We start from the raw sequence: 20833 nt of genomic DNA on the forward strand, positions 1-20833 counted from the left end.
GCTTATAAAATACGTCTTCGTATTGTTACAGCGCTAACAGACATTTGAAGTCCATTTCTTAAATTCCTAGAGCCTATGGAAGGGTTCTGTTTTGCTAACTGAACAATTTTTTTGTCAGTTCTTTCAGTAGTCATCCCTTTTGGGCCTCACGTTTTCGGTTTATTTTGCCATTTTAAGGTGTATAGACCATTTTTGCTGAGCAGCCTAAGATGTCTGGAATATTTTGGTAGGTTTTTAACTCTTAACGTAGTTTTCGAATAAGTTTTCGAATTGCTTCGGTGCAGTGTCTTGACCGTCCCATTGTTTATTTTTGAGCCAATATTTATTAATTTTTTATATACTAGTATGTTAAAAATACTTAAAACTTTAAATAGTAAAATATTTACTTACCGAAAATAAAAATAAAATTGAATTTTTAACCTTCTTAATTATAAAATCAAAAGCACTGCTATTTTTATGAACACTTTATATCCAGAGAGTTTGAAATATTGTGTTTATCGGCAAAAGTAGAGTATAACTTAAAACTAAAAGTCTCTAATATGAAAACGAAAGAACGTTAGGTGCAAGAAACATGTCAATTTTGTTTGTAAGAATTCTCGTTCTTAAAATAATTGACAATCTAATAAAATGTGATCAGCACTGCTATTTTTATGAACACAACTGTATGTATGTGTTTACCATTGGAAAAAAAATCAATCTTTTACTGTTGATATTGTTTAGTTTTGTTAATGAAAATGGACTAACTGAACTTATTTTGCAACAGAAACAATAGAAAAGGTAATTAAGTTTTACTATGTTCAGCTCATTTCAACTCGATTCAGGTATATACAGAATTAAGGCAATCTTCAAGCTCACTTCAACGACACATGTTATTGTAGTAGTCTACGAACAAACCCCCTCCTCAATATCCAGATGTGTTCTTTCTATTTCTTTTTGAAAATTGTCCATTTTATTAGTTTAAGATAGTTTTTTTTTGCAAAGTTAATTTTAACGTTTGATCTTCACAAAACTTTCTTCTATTTTGTGTTTTATTTATTATTATTCTGACAGATCTTCTTTCAGTTGTACCAATTTTTAAATACAAAAATCTGGATCCTTTTATTGGCAATTTCTCACTATACTATTAAATGGAATACCAAAAAACCGCACTCATTGAATTCATTATGTATACCTTACAAAAATTATATTTTCTAAAGATAATATTGTATACGCAATAATCTTAATATGAACTAGAATAAATATTGATAATGTATATGTACCTATGTTGTAACTTCAAATTTCTTGACGAAGTTCCAAAGTAAATTAAAAATTCGTTCTAGTCATTCTCGGTCTATATTTGGAAATTCATTTCAAAACATTTTGAACTCGAGTATTTCTTCACATCCAATCACGTCTATAGGTCTCGGTTTAAAATCATTTTTGAGTTCAAGAAATTTTAGATCTCGGATAGAATTGTCAAAATGAATTGTATTTGTAAGCGTCTGGTAGCTCTATTCGGAATAAACATATTTGTTTGAAAATGATTATCACATTTTTGTTGTGATAGCTTTTAAGGTATCAATTTGACTATCACCTTATAGAGATAAAATTCGACAATTACTTCAGCCGATTCCATCCCTGACTCAAAATCCTGAAATTTTGAGAACAAAATTTAAAAAGATCTGTCAGTTTTCGTTGGAGCGGACATTTGTTTTAAGATTTAGTTTTGATATTCCTATTTTTTTTTATAATAAAAATTGTGTTTTCGTATTTCAAATGAGTGTTTTATCCTACACATATTCGTGTTGCCTGTAGCACTGAACATCTTTACTTGAATAAAGATCAAAAGAAAATTGTTTCGACTTCATTTCTTGCACTGTTCTTTGGAAACTCGAAGAACTAACTTAGATATTCAAGTCGTAAAATCTCTTGAATATCATATGATGCATGCAATCAATCGCCCGTAAAGTAGATTCAGCTAAAAGATGCTGGCATTAAAAACGAAAAAAATATTGATAACAGTTTAGTATTTTTAAATATTTCTTTGGAAGAAGTAAACACATTTAGGTGTGCATCTGATTTTTGTGATTCTGGCAACAATAAAACAATAATGTAAACTCAAATCTCTCAACAGTTTTAAATTCCAGGCATCTCAAACGAACGAACCGATAGGCTTTTATTAAAGTTGTTTACTTTTGTTTGTAGTAATTTTGCTTCTATCAATAAGTCCGTTCATGGACCCTACTAAAACAATCCAATTTTACGAAAAAATAAGAAATTTAACCAAATCCTGTTTGCTTACTCAAAAATTTCGTAGTTTTTCGAAAAAAAGAGACCGCTCACTAGAATGTAAAATATGTATATCCCCAACCTGCGAATTTTAGCACAAGAAATTTCTGTGTGCTGATTTGTGAAAGTGTCAAATTTGATAGAAATTCAAATAAATTCAATAAATTGCTCGCTTTGGCTGTCAGTTATAAAATTTAAAAATTAATTTTTAAAGAACAGCAACAAAATAGTAATGTTGTGTGAAAACTGTTTTGTTTTCCGTTCGCTTACGTTTTTGTAGTTTTTTTTTGGTAAGAGAATTTTACCCCCACTCTTCAAAATATCTCTCTTTACGAATTTTAGTGCAGAAAGTACGCGAACGGACCTAATATTAACCAACATTTGATATTTCTCCAGTTTTAAGTTTTCTCAAGAATTAATCAACGGGATTCCAATATTTCAAACAATGTGTTTTTAAGGCTTAAGGGTTTCACAATTTACTAGTTAGCAATTTGCCAAATATTAAGCATTCTACTAAGGGACTCTAAAATTTGAATCCTTTCTTTTACTTTTGCTAACTAGTAAATTGCTAGTTGGCTTTTGTTAAAGAACGAGTATCCAAACGTGTCTAAAAAGTGACATTTCGTGAAAACAAACCAAGCAAATACTTCTAAACTGACCTATTAATTTTAATACCAAACTGTTGACTGAACCATTTCATACACTGCTCTTATTAATATAATTGTACAGATGTCACAAGAATTAAGCAAATTGCTTTAAGTTAAAGTAAGATGTTAAAGTAATTTAAAACTAGATAAATCATCCTTTATTAACTTCCCATAAGAAGTTATTGAAACGGGTCTGATTTGTCAAATTGAAAATTTTGACATTTCCCGGCGTTTCAAGTTCCCTAGAGTCGAAATAAGATTTTTCGAAAGATGTCTGTGCGTGCATGTGTACGTACTTTCGTACGTCCGATGTCCAGGCGTCCGGACGTTCGCGACTTTTTTTTCGTCGTCCATATAGTTCAAGAACCAGAATCGAGATATCGACTTCAAATACATTTTGTTATATATGTAGATAATAAAGCAGAAAGATGCAGAAAGGGTTCTCAAAAAAATTGCGTGGGTGGTTTTTTTACCATAGCAGTTTAAAAAAAGTTGGAAATTTTGGGTAACCCTAAATATCTTACTAACCAAAACCGCTAGAGACTTAAATTAAATTTTATATAATATATTGTAACGTGATACCAAACAACTTTATTTTTTGAAAAAAATCCAACAAACGGTTTTTTTTATAACTCAAAAAACTGAAAAAAAAAATGTAATCCTCGAAAACTTAAAAGAAACATTTTATGTATTAAAATTAATTTAGAAAAAAAGCTCTAACGATTCTCAAATAAAATTTGTAAAACAATTTTTTTTTTTAAACAGTAGGCACTTAAATTTTTGAAAACAATTTTTTATGCAAGTGATATGTTTAATCATACTTTTTGAATGCATAAGCAAGTTCGTGCAACCTAGTCGCGCAGAAGTTTGAAGTTTTCAATAATTTTTAACGTTTTTAATAAAAAAAAACATCGTTTCTCAGCGTTTTCAGTTATCAAATAACTAACATAGCCTAGTAAATTTCTTAGAAGTTCAATGAATGAAATATTGCTAACAAAATCTGGTTTCACAAATAATGGGTTCTGTTTTTATTTAAAGAAATCTTAGATATGAAAATCTGAAGTACAAGAGACATGATCTACTATTTTTAAAATGTTTAATAAACATTTCGAAAATTGTTTTTAATAACAATGTTTATTTATTTTACTTATTCATGAATACATTTACCTACCCTAACCATGACAAACAACAATCATTCAACTTTCCGACTAAGTTTAAATGTTCTTATGTACATTTATACTCGTATTTACACACAAACATGTGTTTTTAAGTATTCCACATATTTGAATTTATTTCGTAAATATTTGCTCTTAACTAATATGTACGTGTAGTTAATTTTTAACAATACCTTTTTTTGTTTACACTATAATAAATATTATAACAAATGTAGTAGGAGTGTAATTGGATAATATGTGATAAATCAAATCAAAATAAACAATTTCAGTTAGAAATAATTGAATGTTTGTTTAAAATTTGTTTAAGCAAACAAAGTCTCCATCTGACGACCGATAAATTTCCATCGAATTTTAACTGGAAAGATTTTTGGCTATTGTCTTTGATAGTGTAGACGACATGCGTCTTATATGTTTTTTTTTTACCTAGAAAGAAGAAATAAGTTTTCCAAGCAAAATCCCGTTCGGTATGGAATTCCGAAAAATAAATCCCATGATCGATATCGGATCTTTTGAGGGGGAAGGGAGAAATTCAATTACAGACTTCAAAGCTTAGCGAATTTTTCAGCGCATTCAGTTTATTAATAATGATATCCAGAGGAACTCAAGTAACACTCAGAAGTTAAAATGGAATGATAGAAAGTTTAAACCGGCAGTGTAACTCTCTTGCTTCTCAACCTGACGAGAATATAGAAAACATTAGTAAGGCCTCACCTTTGCCACACCCTCAATAATTGTATGCCGACTCTAAAGAAGGTATGGTTCGATGAGGATCGTGAACAAAATACGAAAACTTTGTTTTGTGTATCTGAAATTGTTTAGATCGACAAACTCTTTGTTTTTTAGAAATATTTACCTCCACGTTAATAAGAAATACAAACATTTATGTACTATTAAAAAAACGGATTCCCTTAACAACCTGGCTAAAATGTGGAATTCTTACTAATGTATTTCATATTTCTGGAGTCTTCTAGTGCCTAAGTTTGGAACGGTTAAGAGTTTCCAGACTGGTTTGAAACGACAAGTAGTGTTCCCCAGGACTGCTTTTGAAGGCCAACAACGTTTGCTTTGTTTATTGCAGACATTTGTGATGTACTTCAAGGAGGAAGTCTCTTCGCTGATATCCAACTTAAATTTAGCTGTACACGGACGATTTAGTTTTACTTCTTCAAAGAAGAAGACTTCCCGAAGAGAATTGGTCTCTCAACAATGTCTGTATTGAGGTAGTGCAAAGGTTTAAAAATCTCGAAATTTCGGTAACGCGTTATTTAAACTTTTCGAAACACGCCAAACAAAAAGAATTCTTCACAAATCGTTTATGGTAAGGCTATTCCAACCAAAAGCCTCTCCTTTTAAGAAATGACATTAGCTAGCCATCTCCCATGATACTAACCTAAACTTAATGGAGTCTAATGTGGATGAATGGAAACTTATGTTTTTCAATGTTACTGCTAAAACTAACGAAAGAAATTTCAATCAGCATCTTTCCACAGCAACACTTACAACATCCAAGAATACCTATAGATTATACAGATTCCATCAGAAACAAACTATTTCAATAATGAATTGTCGACAGAAGCTTTAAGCCTTATCTTTAAAAAGTTATCTTGAAACTTAACTTTATCCCTCATCATCATGTGCATCACTTTATGGCGTTAGTCCAGTATAAGAAGAAATCCTTCGACTTCATTTTGTTGAAAGCTTTCAAGCAAAAAAACTTCACAAATATAAAAAGGCGTGGTTAGATGGTCTACCCTATAAAATTGTTTGAACATGGCTTACATTTCCGAAATAGTTGTTTTTAATTTAATGAATTCGACCAGTTACTGTGGTTAAAAAAATTTCTGACATTGTTGGCATTCAATGATCTAAACCATTTTCCAATTGAAAAGTTGTATTATCTTTTATTTTATTTTAACAAATTATTTAAAGTTTGTAATTTTAAAATAACAGCCTTAGAAAGTAGTACCAGTGGCATGATGGTTAGTGCGTTTGACAGAACGGCCCGAAAGGTTGAGGTTATTAGAATTCTCTTGCAGCGTGATTTCGACAAGATTCAGCGATATTGCGACGACTGGAAATGAAAATAAATGTCCAGAAGTCAGAGACAATTCTGTTCCGGACTCCGTTGGCTAGGGCCACGAGGGATACGTGTAAGAATTGGCGCAAGATGGTCATCGTTGATCTTCACGGGCAGCCATTAGCGAGCAAAAGTGTAGTGAAGTACCTCGGTACCTGGTTAGACCAATATTTATATTTCGACAGACATATAAATGCTGCTCTGACCAGGGCCAGAGGAGCCTTCGCTCTGACGAAACGGCTGTTTTTTAGCAGTCGGCTTTACCCCAGAGTGAAGGTAATTTGCTACATGGCCCTCATACGGCCAATGATCGTGTATGGTTGTCCTGTATGGTTCAGCGTTGCCCCTTCCCAGATGGAGAAGTTTCGGGTGTTCGAGCGGCAGTGTTTACGACGCTGTACCGGCTTATATCGAACAGCCGAATCTTCTTATGTGCATTACTATTCCAACGAGGTCCTATACAACGGGGCTCGAATCAACAGAATTGACAATTTCGTGATAAAACTCGTTCGAGGTCACATTGCAAGATTTTTTCGGGGCGTTCTATCCGAACGACGAGTATTTTGAAAGTGCAGAGGCATTCCTCTTTTTAGACAAATGCGGTCTGATACAAGATAGATTGGCAGTTCCGTTAATCTACCACGTCAGACGAAGAACCGTGGATAGGCAACTCCTGTACAATCGGGACGTCATGGCACAAGGCGGAGCAGAGCTCCTTCGGTTCAGTAGGGCTGTGTCCGAACGAGACCGAACTGATAGGGTGAAGCAGGAGAACCAGTTTTGGTGGCTTCAATCGGCACTTGATATTGGGTAGTCGGGATGGGGTTTTAAGCCTTGGCCGGCTTACATACTTGTTTTATAGTTTTAGGGTTTAATAAAAGAAAATAAAAATAAATACAAAAGAAAAAATTTAAAAAAAACATTAAACTAAAAAAATAAAAACATAATAATAACATAGTTTAAGTTAGTTTTAAGTTTTATATTAAGGACCTTATTTTAAGTAGTTTTTAAGTAAAAAAAAAGAATCTTGATATTATTTTTTTCTTTCAAAATTGTCTAATAAATACAGAAATAAATAAAATATAAATTGAAGTAAAATAGATCTTAGAACCGAAAGGCATTAGTAGTTAGTGTTATAGTTTAACTTAGAGTGTCCGTATGGGACCATTAAGTTAGATGTAAGTTATGGATAATTAGGCTAGTGTTATGAATTTTTGTCTAGCTTTAAGATAAGTTTAAGATTGAATGAATAAAAATTAATAAAAAAAAAAGTGCGTTGGACTGTCATGCAAGGGGTCTTGGGTTCAATCCCTGCCTGTGCCACCTTAATTTAAAAAAAAAAAATAATTTTCGCGGGTACTACCTCTTGCGAGGAATTGACAAATCCTTCAAGAGCAATTCTTGCCATGAAAAAGTGCTTTCTCAAACTAGCCGTTCGGATTCGGCCTAAAATTGTAGGTCCCTTCCATTCCTGACAATAGTACTCGCATACAGGAATGGTTGAGAGTTGTAAGTCACTAGGCCCTAGTTCACAACGGACTGTTGCGCCACCCCATTTGATTTTTGATTTAATAGAATTCGCTGAATGTAGCCTCTATGTAACGTTGCGAAAATTCCCATTTATAAAAAATTTTGCTATACATTTTATTTATACAATACTCATGTCAAAAAAAGTACCTAGCAATCTATTCCATTTATCCGTCTATCAAATAAAATATAAACATCCTGGAAATCATTTTCCAAGTTATGAAGAACTGCAAAGGCATTAATAAATCGTTGTTTTGGCATTTTCTAAGGAGCACCTTATACCTGATAACAAAATGTGGAATCTTTGCTTCCAGACTCCAAAGCATCTTTCCACTGTATTACGATTAGCTACATATATGAGATATATTGTATCTTAATTCAACATCCGTTCGAGGATTCAAAACGAGGGTAAAGAGGATATTAGTAGAGGGTACCCACTATCCCCTACCAGACGACCATTGAACTCCCAATCATCAAATCTTTCATTAATCCTTTTTTCCCTATAAATTCTTGAGTCATGAGAGCTGCCTCTCCAGCGGCAAACAATGTGATACATTTTTAGGGATGCGTCCATACTACTTGTGTATTCAACGATTAGAACCCTTTTATGTTTATATAGTACTGCCCTGATTGGCTACCTAATTTTGGGATCCTTATATGGGTACAGTCAATGGCCCATGGTCTTAGTTCTTAGCTGGTCCGAAAAAGAAGTTGTCATTTTAATGAACAAAGGTCTTTTGGTAGCTAATGCTCTTGCCACTCGATTACAAATTTGGCTAAGCGTAGGTTGGCTAAATTTGTGGATGTCTGCTCTATCGTCTTGAATCTATAAACAAATCATAATAGGTACGGATTTTGAATTGGTGTGAACATTAACAAACTTGCCTCGTTCCGTCCCCAATATCTTATTGCAGCCATATTACTTGGATATCTATGGTGATGTCGCCTTCCAATTCCAATTATTTTTATGATATTTTCTTTCAAAAATCAACCTTTTTTTATAAACTTTCCGCCTTCTCAGAGTTGGTAAAACTCGATTTAAATTACTAAAATCATTAACAAACGAGTTAAAATGCGAAGGCATTATTGTTTTCTTTTTAATTTCAATAATGGAGAGAAATCAAAATGACATTTACGGAATAATAATAACAATAATTTCCTTAAATAGGCTCTATTCAACCCCAAAACGAGTTTAGCTTATTATAGGACTATGCAACCTTGTATAAGTTTTTAAAATACTATTTTTGCGTTTAGAGGCAATTTAGAGATTACATAACTTAATGTATCTAGTATATGATTGGCCAGCTGTCAAAAATGTCCTTCAATCAAGGCAACTTTATTGGAAAGTTGACTGGAAAGTTAGTCAAGAAAAATCTATCTAACTATCTATTCAAGTCCACTTCTGTCAAAATGACAGTTGATCATGTTTTTTTATTTAACTGATAGCTGAACTTTATTACTCTATGATTTATAAATTTCTGTACAAATTCATTAAATATTTTGTTTTGGTTCCTTGTCAAATTGAAAAAGAAATAAGTAATATTTCTTTACTATACAAATTACAAATCGTAATGAATTTTTAGCTTTCCTGAAGAGTGTTTTGTAGACAATAATGGTTTTGCTGACTTTCCTACGATCGCGATGAACTAAAAGTAGTAAGTTAGAGAAGTTTAGTCCTGAGTTTGAAGTTTGTCACTATCTACTTCCCTTGGCCAAAATGTACTCTCAAAGAATGGAGGCCACTTCAAAGAAATCCCCTTATGTTGTCTGAACCTGCCAAATGTAAGCCTTCCCAATATATATAATTATTCTTGACACATTTAAGTAAATTGAATGGTTAGATAAGTGAATAAATGACTATGCATATGTACTTTTATAATATTTGTATTATATTTTTGACTAACTTCTTTTTTATTTGTTACAGAAATCCGAACTGGTGGAAGCGCCGTTCAACTCTAGAAAGATGCCTGACACTGCTTTGTGTTTTCGCATTGGCAACTATTATCGGACTTGTTATTGGATTAGTTTCAGTGATTTTGTCAAATCAAATGACAAAAGGTTGGTTTTTTCACTATTTAACAATATAACTTAAATTGCCAAATTTATAACTCCCCTTTTGAAACAATGTAACAATTACATATTTTATTATTTTTTTTTACAAACGCTAGATTCTGCAAACGCCCCTGAGGCCCTACAAGTTCCAGATAGACCAGTGACCAAACCAACAGAATCGTCAACTAAAAAAGATGAAATTTGTTTGTTACCCGAATGTATTCACACTGCTTCGAATATTTTAGATGCTATTGATCCAACTGTAGAACCGTGTGATGATTTTTATCAATTCGCATGTGGAAACTTTATACGTACAAAAACGATACCCGAAGATAAGGTGTCCATTAGTAGTTTTTCAGACATCAATGACAAACTACAGGAACAACTAAAAGCATTGATTGAAGATGAACGTGACGAAAGTTCACCAAAACATTTCCAACTTCCCAATAAGTTGTACAAGGCATGCATGAATAAAAGTAGGAATATTTATTAAGTACTTTTTTATGCAACTTTTTTAATCGTATTTTTAAATTTGCTTTATCTCCTTATTATAAGCTCTTATTGAGGAGCTTGGTTCAAGTCCGATTGCAAATATTTCTGAAAGCCTAGGTGGATGGCCAGTTATTAAGGGGGAATCTTGGAATTCCGATAACGCATGGACATGGCAAGAAACAGTAAGAAAGTTCCGTAATCTTGGTTTCAGCATGGATTACATATTGGACTTCTCCATTGGTGTTGATCTTAAGAACTCTACAAAACGTCTGATAGACGTAAGTTTTGCAGCAACAACTAATTAATCAGTTTCTAGCTTAACAGATATTTATATTATCATCTTGACAGATTGACCAATCGGCAATTGGCTTAAGTCGTGAATTCCTTGTGAAGGGCTTAAATGACACTCTGGTTCTGGCTTATTTTGACTATATGGTTGATATAGCTGTGATCTTCGGGGCTGATAGAGATGTTGCATTGAAGGAACTCGGGGAATCTCTACAATTTGAAATCGATTTGGCTAATGTACTTTTAGATATTTATATCTTTTTCGAGTGTAATTTCTTAAAGTTGTTTTTTTCTTTGTACATAGATTTCTTGGCCAAACGAGAAACGTCGTAATTCTTCGGCTTTATATAATTTGAGAACTGTTGGAGACCTCGATAAAAGTTATCCTTATATTGGCAGTTGGAAAGATTATATTAATGCACTTCTTCCAAAAAACCTTCAAATTGACGAAGATGAACCTATCAACGTTTCAGTGCCCAGTTTCTTTGATGATCTCGGACCATTACTGGCAAAAACTCCAAAACGAACAATTTGTAATTATATGATGTGGAGAATTCATGCGTTCTCGATTTCATTTTTGTCAGAGGAGTTTAGAAAACGTCAGTTGGAATATGCAACTGCACTGTCGGGACGTCAGGAACAAGAAGCACGCTGGAAGGAATGTGTTGACATCACTGGTGGAAGGTAAGTTGTTTATAAAAGAATTTTAAATTGAAGACATATGTACTTATTTATTTTATGCGTATTATGCATGAAGGGATGCATGCGTAGCAATGAATAAACTATTTTATTTACAAAATAAAGGACTGGGCATAAAATATGAGAGCAATATCGAACCTGTCCCATCCCGACCGTCCTTAGGTTTCTTAATAAAAATGGAAACTCTTATACTTCGAAAACTTCACAACTTTTTGAATAAATTCTATCGGTTTTTCAGTTCGATACATTGCAGAGATTGAAACAAAAGAACGACATTTATCTGACAAAAGTCTGAAAAACGTAAAACACTTCACATGCTAACACTGCCTCATGCTAAAAAAAAGTGCAATATATTAGAAGGCTACAAAGAACGCAAGACTGAAACTGTCCTCCAAGGAAAATTGTCAAGCTCTGCAAAATATAACTACTTCAATGTTTTTCAAGACTTAGATTAGAAAAAAAGAATTATTTGAAGTCAAATTTTGACAAAGTTGAAACATTTTTGTGAAATTTTTGAATTTTTAGGTTTAAAAAAAAATGTTTGTTAAGATCATCTTAATTAGTTAAGTATTTTTAAGCGTATTGCAAGTTTTACATTTAGTTCTACGTTCAAATATCTTACTCGAAAAAGAAGTTCATAAGTTCAAGCAAATCAATATTGCAAAAAAGTCTTGGAAATATCTTTACTTCGGTTTTTTTATCAGTAACAAAAGACTATGAGTAATTACCTAGTGGTTTTTTAGGTGTTTATATTAATAATAGTTAAAGTTTTACAAAATATTAATAACTACATTTTATTTGAGATGAAAAAAAGTTGAAGTTAATATGTTTTGTTTTCACTAGATTTTTTAATCAAAAATCGTTTAACCATTTTTTGGAAATTTTGTTGAAGGCTTTATTTTGTATCTAACTTTATAATTTTTGAAGTGATTTTTTTTTTAAATTAGATTCGAAAATCAATTTTTAGTATAGTATTTCTTTTGTAATAGGGGTCCGATTTGTCGAAAATTTTAAAATTTCTCGACGTTTCAAAGTCCCTAGAATCTAAATAAAAGATTTTTAGAGCGATGTCTTTGTGCGCGTGTATACGTTCACGTCCGTACGTTTGGGAAGCTTTTTTCCGTGGTCCATATCTCAAAAACCAGTTTTTGTTATGCAGATAGTAATTCAGAAGGATGTAAACGGTGATTTTTTAAGAGCTTCAGAACTTGTTTAAAAAAAAAACCCATACAATTTGCAAAATCTCATCGATTCTTTATTTGAAACGTTAGATTGGTCCATGACATTTACTTTTTGAAGATAATTTCATTTAAATGTTGACCGCGGCTGCGTCTTAGGTGGTCCATTCGGAAAGTCCAATTTTGGGTAACTTTTTCGAGCATTTCGGCCGGAATAGCCCGAATTTCTTCGGAAATGTTGTCTTCCAAAGCTGGAATAGTTGCTGGCTTATTTGTGTAGACTTTAGACTTGACGTAGCCCCACAAAAAATAGTCTAAAGGCGTCAAATCGCATGATCTTGGTGGCCAACTTACCGGTCTATTCCTTGAGATGAATTCCCTCAAAATGGCCATAGAATCGCGAGCTGTGTGGCATGTAGCGCCATCTTGTTGAAACCACATGTCAACCAAGTTCAGTTCTTCCATTTTTGGCAACAAAAAGTTTGTTAGCATTGAACGATACCGATCGCCATTCACCGTAACGTTGCGTCCAACAGCATCTTTGAAAAAATACGGTCCAATGATTCCACCAGCGTACAAACCACACCAAACAGTGCATTTTTCGGGATGCATGGGCAGTTCTTGAACGGCTTCTGGTTGCACTTCACTCCAAATGCGGCAATTTTGCTTATTTACGTAGCCATTCAACCAGAAATGAGCCTCATCGCTGAACAAAATTTGTCGATAAAAAAGCTGATTTTCTGCCAACTTTTCTAGGGCCCATTCACTGAAAATTCGACGTTGTGGCATATCGTTCGGCTTCAGTTCTTGAAATGTCAAAGCATTCTGAGCATCTTTCTCTTTGACACCATGTCTGAAGTCCCGCGTGATCTGTCAAATACTAATGCATGAAAATCCAAACCTCAAAAAAATCACCCTTTAGATAGGACTCTGAAACAAATTTAGTTCCTAGGTGTTTGTTTACTATAGCAATTTTTAACTCAAGTCGCTGGTGTTTTTCGCTCGTAAGATATTTTGGGTTAACCAAAAACCCACACACAGACATCTCTATAAAATTCTTTCATTTAGATTCTGTGAGCATTGAAGTGTCGAGAAATATAAAAATTTTCAATTCGACAAAACGGTTACAATAACTTCATATGGGAAGTTAACAAAGAAGGGAAGATACATGAATTTAGAAATAATCGAATAAATCAACTTTTCTTCAATGAATTCGACATATCACAGTTTATTGGGTTGGGTTGGAGTGGCTGTCCAGATGTCATTGACACACGTAGACCTCAAGGGTCCATTGTGATACCACTAATGAGGTTACTCATGGGAGAGTAATGAATTTAAACAAACCATTTTGTACTTTTAATAAAGTTAGAGGGACGTTTTGTGTCAATCGTTGCCAGTTCACTGGTATTATCGAAGAAGGGATTACCGAGAAAGTAATTCCTTCTAATGGAGAGTGCTGGACATGTACATAGAAGGTGTTGAACTCTTTCCTCTTCCTCCTCGTCCATGCAGCTTCTACAAAAGTCATTTGTGTAGACCCCTAGCCTCAGAGCATGTCTTCCTATTAGGCAGTGTCCTGTTATTACTCCAATTGTAGAGCTTATACTTTGTCTGCTCAGGGATACCAAGCCTTTTGACTGTTTTAAGTCTATGCTTGGCCATATTTGCTTGGTTGCTAGGCAGGTGGTACTCTGTGACCATCTAGCATTTGTTGATTCTAGAGCATATTGTTTGGGAAGATATTTGCAGGTAGAAAGTAGTGTTCCTATGTTATGTTTTTGTCTAACATTAGGCAGAAGTGTTCCGTTCCCGAAATGTCTCTGTGGCTCGGCACCCAAATGAGGTGAATATTGAACTGTTCCATCATCTCATTCAGAGATGATTGTCAATCGTGGACTACTTGTGGAGACAGACACGAGAGATTTAAGAGCGGCTTGGCTGTCCGAGAAGATTCGTATATCCTTGCAAGATATAACGTTTTCTTTGAGCCTGGATAGTGCTTCTTTAATCGCCATTACTTCGGCCTGGAATAAACTACATTGATTGGGAAGTCTATAGGATAGACTGAGATTCAGTTGTTCTGAAAAGATACCACTTCCAACTTCGTGATCGGTCTTTGAACCGTCAGTATAGAAGTGTACCGCATCGTCTTCCAGGGGTCCCTCTTCTTCCCAGGAGGATCTTGAAGGGATGGACACATGGAATCTTTTACCAAATATAATATAAGCGATCTGGGATAGATCTGAAATTGTCTAGAATAGTAATATGTCCAGTATTGTTACTGGTCCATTGAGAGGTGGCTCTAAGCGCTAATAGATCTCTCGGTTTAATTAAGAGATGGTCAAAAGAATTTTCCAACCCCTATGTAACTAAAGCGCTTTACATTTCCTTAGTCCGTCCTCATCTTGAATATGCATGCCAAGTATGGTCTCCCTTTTATGAAAACCATTCACTCAGAATTGAAAATGTTCAAAGACGTTTCGTTCGATTTGCCTTACGTGGCCTTCCCTGGGATGATACATCCAACTTGCCTCCTTATGCCGATCGACTAAAACTGATAGGTTTGCAGCCCATAAACGCTGATATATTATTTGCTCACCAATTGTTAATGGGCATGTGGGCCTTAGGGCCCACATGAATTAATGTTGAAAACTAATAACAAGAACTGCAAAAAAAAATGTTAAGCTAGTGTTAAGTTAAGTTAAGTTAAGTTATGATAGCTTGTATTAAGCTAAATAAATAATTAATAAATACGTTTAACAGAAATGAGGACTATTATGAAGTGACAATATAATATATACAATGGCAAATAGCTTCTTGATCGTCTATTTTGTTCAGAATATCCTCAAATACAACTTCAACTAGCATTTTGTATCTTTTTGTTTACCAACAAATACAAAAGGCTGAAATCAATTTTCAAGTTTTTTGAAATTCAACCATGTGTTAAAACAGCTGTTCTATCAGATAACTACATACCCCGAAAATTCTTGGATACCTTTTTTGAAATCTCAGCTGTTTTTGATCACCTGTTATTATACACGTAAAACACTAACAAAAAGGTATCCGGATACCCTATCTGTCTGAGATTGAACACAGCCAATAACTTCCCATGGGAAGTTAATAAATGAAACAACTATGAATAGAAAATATTATATAATTCTTATCTTATGGTGGTCATGATACTTTTTTTTCGAGAATTTCGAGGTTAAGTCGTTTTTTGGAATTTCACATGTTTATGTTTTTTCTCAGGGTATCAACTTTTAGATACAAATTCCTTTTAATGGTGTCTTCCTAGTTTAAAATTCTTTAAAACTATTTACAGCAAGCAGTTTGAAGGAGAGCCTGAAAGTGATAATGAAGACGAAGGGTATGAGTAACTTTCCAAATATACGAACAAAAATTCAAACAAATTTTCATAAATTGCACAAGAAATGAAAACAAGTATCTACACGCATGCAAAACATTTTTACCATTGTTACCATTTTAATGTTGCTCCATTTAAACCATATTCAAATATTTTTACCTTCGCTTGGGTTAATCGTTAATTTAAATGTAAAATATATTTTATACATTTAACTGTTAACTGTTGAATTTTGTTTAAAAGGTTTCGAAAGTTTTTGAAACTGTTTGAAAACATCAGAATCTACCTGTCTGTGATATTATGTGTGTATTAAATAACGAAAAAAAAAAACATTTATATGTGTCATAAATTGTAAACCACTTGTTTTCCCAAAAAAAAAACAAACTACTTATTCTTATACACAGTTATTTTTAATATTTCAGCTTGGCCATATCGATTGGTTCGCTCTATGTTCGAAGATATTTCAAAGAAAATGCCAAACACATCGCACTTGAAATGGTCGAGAATATAAGAAGCGTTTTCTCTGGAATTCTTACCCAAGTCGACTGGATGGATGAGCAAACAAGAAAATCAGCTTTGGAAAAACTCAGCTCAATGACAACTCACATTGGTTATCCCGATGAGATTATCGATGATGCTAAATTAAGTGAATATTACGATAGTTTGGATATTGACTCAAGCAAGTATTTCGAATCGTTCCTTAAAATGAACGTTTTCGGAACAGATAAGTCATTTAACAAACTGCGTTTGCCCGTCAACAAAACTGATTGGGTACGTCATGCTAGGCCAGCCGTTGTAAACGCTTTCTATTCATCATTGGAAAACAGTATACGTAAGTTTCCGACTATTATTTTTAATTATTAGCTTTAATATACATACATACAGTATTGGACAAAATAATAGAAACAGGTGTCTTCGTAATTTTCAAAAGATAATGTTTTTAAGCCATTAAATATTTTGTCGTTAGTCTTTCTATGTTTTAATTGAACATAATAATACTCCCAAATGGTAATGTAGAAAAAAACTGCTGTTACTGTTATTCACACTTAAGGATGATTTTTTGTAGGTATGCAAATATGTAGGCGCTTTAATTTTGTATAATAGTTCGTGAGATGTTTAATGTTCGATACTAAACAAAATGTTTAAAAGTAGGTAATTTATAATTTTAATAAATAAGGTTAAGGTTGGATTGTATTGTATTCATTTTGTATGTGAAGTGACAAAAAAAATAAGACAAGCTAGAAAAATGATGGATGAAATTGCAAAAACCTTAAACTGCTTCAAGAAAAAAATATTAACAACATTTAAGTCCAAAAGAAGAAACAAGGGGAACACAAAAAAGAACTTCTTCGCGTATTGATACACTACTGGTAATGGTAGGAGTATGCAAGAAGAACCCATTTTATTCTTCAAAAGAACTCAAAAACGAAATGAACCAATGACAGCTGGTTGATGCAAATTGGTGCAAAGGCTTGCTTTTGGCAACAAATAACTGCATCCTTCATCAAGATCAATTTTTGTGGTTTCGATGGAAAAATCTATGAGAGAAGGTCAAAGAACAAGGAATTTAACCCAAAATCACAAAGAAGACAGTTAATCACGGTGAAAGCCCAATATTTTGGATACAAGAGAAGATGTGCACTTCAGATTATGTCCACATTTAAAATTCATGTTTCCATTTACTGAAGTTTAGATCCAAATTAAATGGGAGTTTCTGCTAAAAACTACTTCCAACAAAATAAAATTAATGATTTTCCCCGACCTTTCGTAGTAATAAGTCCAGTGGTTCATCTCATCAAACAGTTGAGCGAATCCTTACATCGCTTTGCAGAAAGTAAGATTATTGCACTTGATATTTCAAAAGCATTTGATTGGGTTTGGCATCAGGCTCTCTTATCGAAAATGCGTGCTTTCGGTTTTTACGAATCCCTGATTCATTGGATCAGTAATTACCTTTCGGATCGTTCAATACAAGTCGTATTGGATGGGTTCAAGTCTGAAAACCACAAAATAAATGCTGGCTCCAGGGTTTTGTTCTATCTTCAACACTCTTTCTCATTTATATCATTAATCTCTTGTCTGCAACTTCTAATGATAACCTCATTAAATTCCGAACTAAACAGCATTCTACAGTGGGGAATAAAAAATCGCCTGGAATTCAATGCTTCGAAAACCCAATGCTGTCCTGTATCGTTAAAGCGAGATATACCCCCCTTGCCATTATCCATAGATGGCACTTGCATCGAGTAGACTGATCATTTAGATATTCTTGGTATGTGTATCACTAACCACCTTTTGTTGAACAATTACATTCGCAATGTCACCAAAAATGCCGCAAGGTGTTTGTGTCTCTCCCTCTGATCTGGCTGTTATCTACAACACTTGAGTATAACTCCCATATCTGGGCTGATGCTCCTGCAACTTATTTAAGAGTGTTGGACAGTATTGAACGTAGAGCATTTGATTGATTGGTGATATTAAAATCATAAGATCATTTACGTTGCTTGAACATCGTCGAAATGTTTCTTGTATCACCCTCTTTTACCGTTATTTAAATGGTTTATGCTCTATAGAAATAGCCAGTTGCATTTGTCCCCTTAAACAGCTCAACCGTAATACTCGCGCTTCTAGAAATCAACATACCCTCGAGCCTAAGGATAGCAATATCCCCTTGAGTGCGCACTTATTATAAAAAAAACCTAAACTCAATTGAGCACTTTAGCCAAAAATAAAGACGAGTTGTGATCAAAAATTCTAAGGGAATTGTATTCCATACCCGTGGAGACATGTGCCGAATTGGTAAATTCGATGGGGCGAAGAGTGGAAGAAGTTATTAAAAATGAGGATGCCACTACAAAATACTGAAATAATTTGAAATACGTTTACCGTTAAGTTATCTTCTCGCTACAAAAAGAGTAGTATTCTAATTTTGTTGTTAGTATTTTCACCAGGTTATCTTATCGCTACAAAAAGAGTAGTATTCTAATTTTGTTGTTAGTATTTTCACCAGGATGAAACAACATAATAAACACAGTTTTACTTTTAATCATTCTTTCTCATTATATATTTTTAAAAACTAAATTTTTGCATTTAATCAATAAAAACTATCTGTTTACATTTTAGTTTCTATCTCTTCACAAAAACAGCTGTATCTATGTATGTTTTAAAAAGAATAAAGACGAAGTTTGTTTCTAATATTTTGTCCATAACTGTACATAGGTACATATACATAATTGCTTACAGTTCATACACAAATAATTACTGCAAGGAATTCGTTTTTATTGATTACAAAGTCTTTTTTTTTGGTTTTTGTATGTGTTGAACCATTTAAATCCAATTTAATATAATCAGCAGTAGTAGTAAAAATGTGATTTTATTTATCAGATTAATTGTTCATTGTTTTTGTTTTAATTTCACAGTTATAGCGTTGGTTTTTGCCTTCAGACAAAAGAAAGAGTATAATCTAGACAAGTGCAATATATGAGCCGTTTATTTTAAAAGTGGCATAAGCAACTTTTTCAAAAAAATCGAGTTAATGGCAACACTAAATACAATTTAACGGTATCTTTTCATGTTTAAAAAATTTGCACTCAATAAGTTGAGAACTATTGAGATTTCTTCGAGAGAAGTATTGGTAATTAACGGTATAACAAATATCTTAAATATCTCGACTTAAAACAAAAGTGACTTATGCCACTTTCAAAATAAACGGCTCATATGTAAATAAAATTGTTAATATTTTTTTTAAGTATTAATTTAATTGACTAAACAGGGTTGAATTCAGGTGCGTTCAGAAGCCTTCGTTCAGGATTTGGTATCGGTATTTGGTTTTGACGTAACTGCTCAACACGTTCCACCTGTCCATTTAGGATTCCTTTGGCTTCTTCTAAAGTTAAGACGTTCCTTCCCCAGTGTCCTCTTCTGATTGCAGCAAGAATAGGGCACGTTGCTAGGAAGTGCAGTACGTCTTCTCTAACCCTGTGGTTGCATAGGGTACACTCTGTGTTTTCATCTGCACAATACCTATGGCCGGTAATTTAGGTGTAGTAACTCTACTCTCGTTTTAAAGATAGTAGAGAGTGTCTCCAACGTGTAGCGGTCATTAGAATAGTTGCTGACGTGGAGGTTGTGCTGCAGACCCTTGTACATACTTCGCGTGTTGCTTCGATCTGCCATCTCGGTGAACTTACAGACATTGTCTTCTTCAATCCTTGCGAGCAGTGTATAGAAACAACACTTCCAAGTCAATTCCAACAATTCAATATTATGTGACTGCTCTAGGAGCATCCACTCTCTAAAAAACTACGATTTTCGGTTAAGAAGATACCGTGCAGTGCAATGATCCTGCGTAGACGATGACTTGGCAGAGCCATTACTTTCAAAATGTAGTTAAAATGCATTTTTAGTGTAAAGATGTACAGCGGAGAAAGTCCAGTCTCCAGATATAGCATGTAGTTAGGGGTGTTTTCTGGAAGCCAAAATATTTTTTTGATAAAGGATCTTAAAAGCTTTTCTACTTGGTCATATTAAAGAAATCAGCACACCTGGGCAGCGTAGCGTATCGATCTCATCACCGCTTCAAAGAGCTTATATTTGGAGCTCGGGGCTACATATTTTTTTCTGAGGACCCCCTTCCAATTGCAATTGATAGTTTTTTTCGATTCTGTTTTGGCATTGAGATGTTGGTTGAATGAAAGCTTTGGTGTTATATTAACTGCAAGATACTTATACTCCTTAAGCAACTCTAAGTTCACATTTTCCCATTTCCATTTTCCCAGAGATAACAGTATGCTTGTAGTTTATTTATCATTATTTGCATCATTTCTGGATTTTCAGAGAAAATGACGATATCGTCTGCATACATCAACGCTTTGATGTCGACACCAGCAAAATCAATTCCACCTGGCAGAGCTGATGTCAAACCATCAAGGAAGATAGAATCGAAAGCTGCTTTGAAATCAATAAAGAAAGCATATAATTTCGTTCCCTTACCCAGATAAGATCTACCTATGCACGTTAGTGAAAAGATGTTGTCAACTGTGGAAAAATCTTTCCTGAAGCAGGGTTGA

At 33.7% G+C, this 20833-nt stretch overlaps 1 protein-coding gene across 3 annotated transcripts in view; it reads left to right on the top strand.

Moving 5' to 3' along the window:
* The window catches only part of LOC129953959 (neprilysin-2), a 67607-nt gene that overhangs the window by 44496 nt on the left and 2278 nt on the right, over positions 1-20833 (top strand). For 2 of the 3 annotated variants that reach the window (XM_056067522.1, XM_056067523.1), the window contains exons 3-9: positions 9619-9752; positions 9863-10222; positions 10302-10516; positions 10587-10763; positions 10831-11210; positions 15726-15770; positions 16187-16596. In XM_056067522.1, coding sequence (XP_055923497.1) covers positions 9619-9752; positions 9863-10222; positions 10302-10516; positions 10587-10763; positions 10831-11210; positions 15726-15770; positions 16187-16596 — 1721 coding nt within the window. The remainder of the gene's footprint in view (positions 1-9618; positions 9753-9862; positions 10223-10301; positions 10517-10586; positions 10764-10830; positions 11211-15725; positions 15771-16186; positions 16597-20833) is intronic. The other variant, XM_056067524.1, reaches the window with a different exon arrangement.

Source organism: Eupeodes corollae, chromosome 1 (genome assembly GCF_945859685.1).
Source record: "Eupeodes corollae chromosome 1, idEupCoro1.1, whole genome shotgun sequence".
Classification (NCBI taxonomy): Eukaryota; Metazoa; Arthropoda; class Insecta; order Diptera; family Syrphidae; genus Eupeodes; species Eupeodes corollae.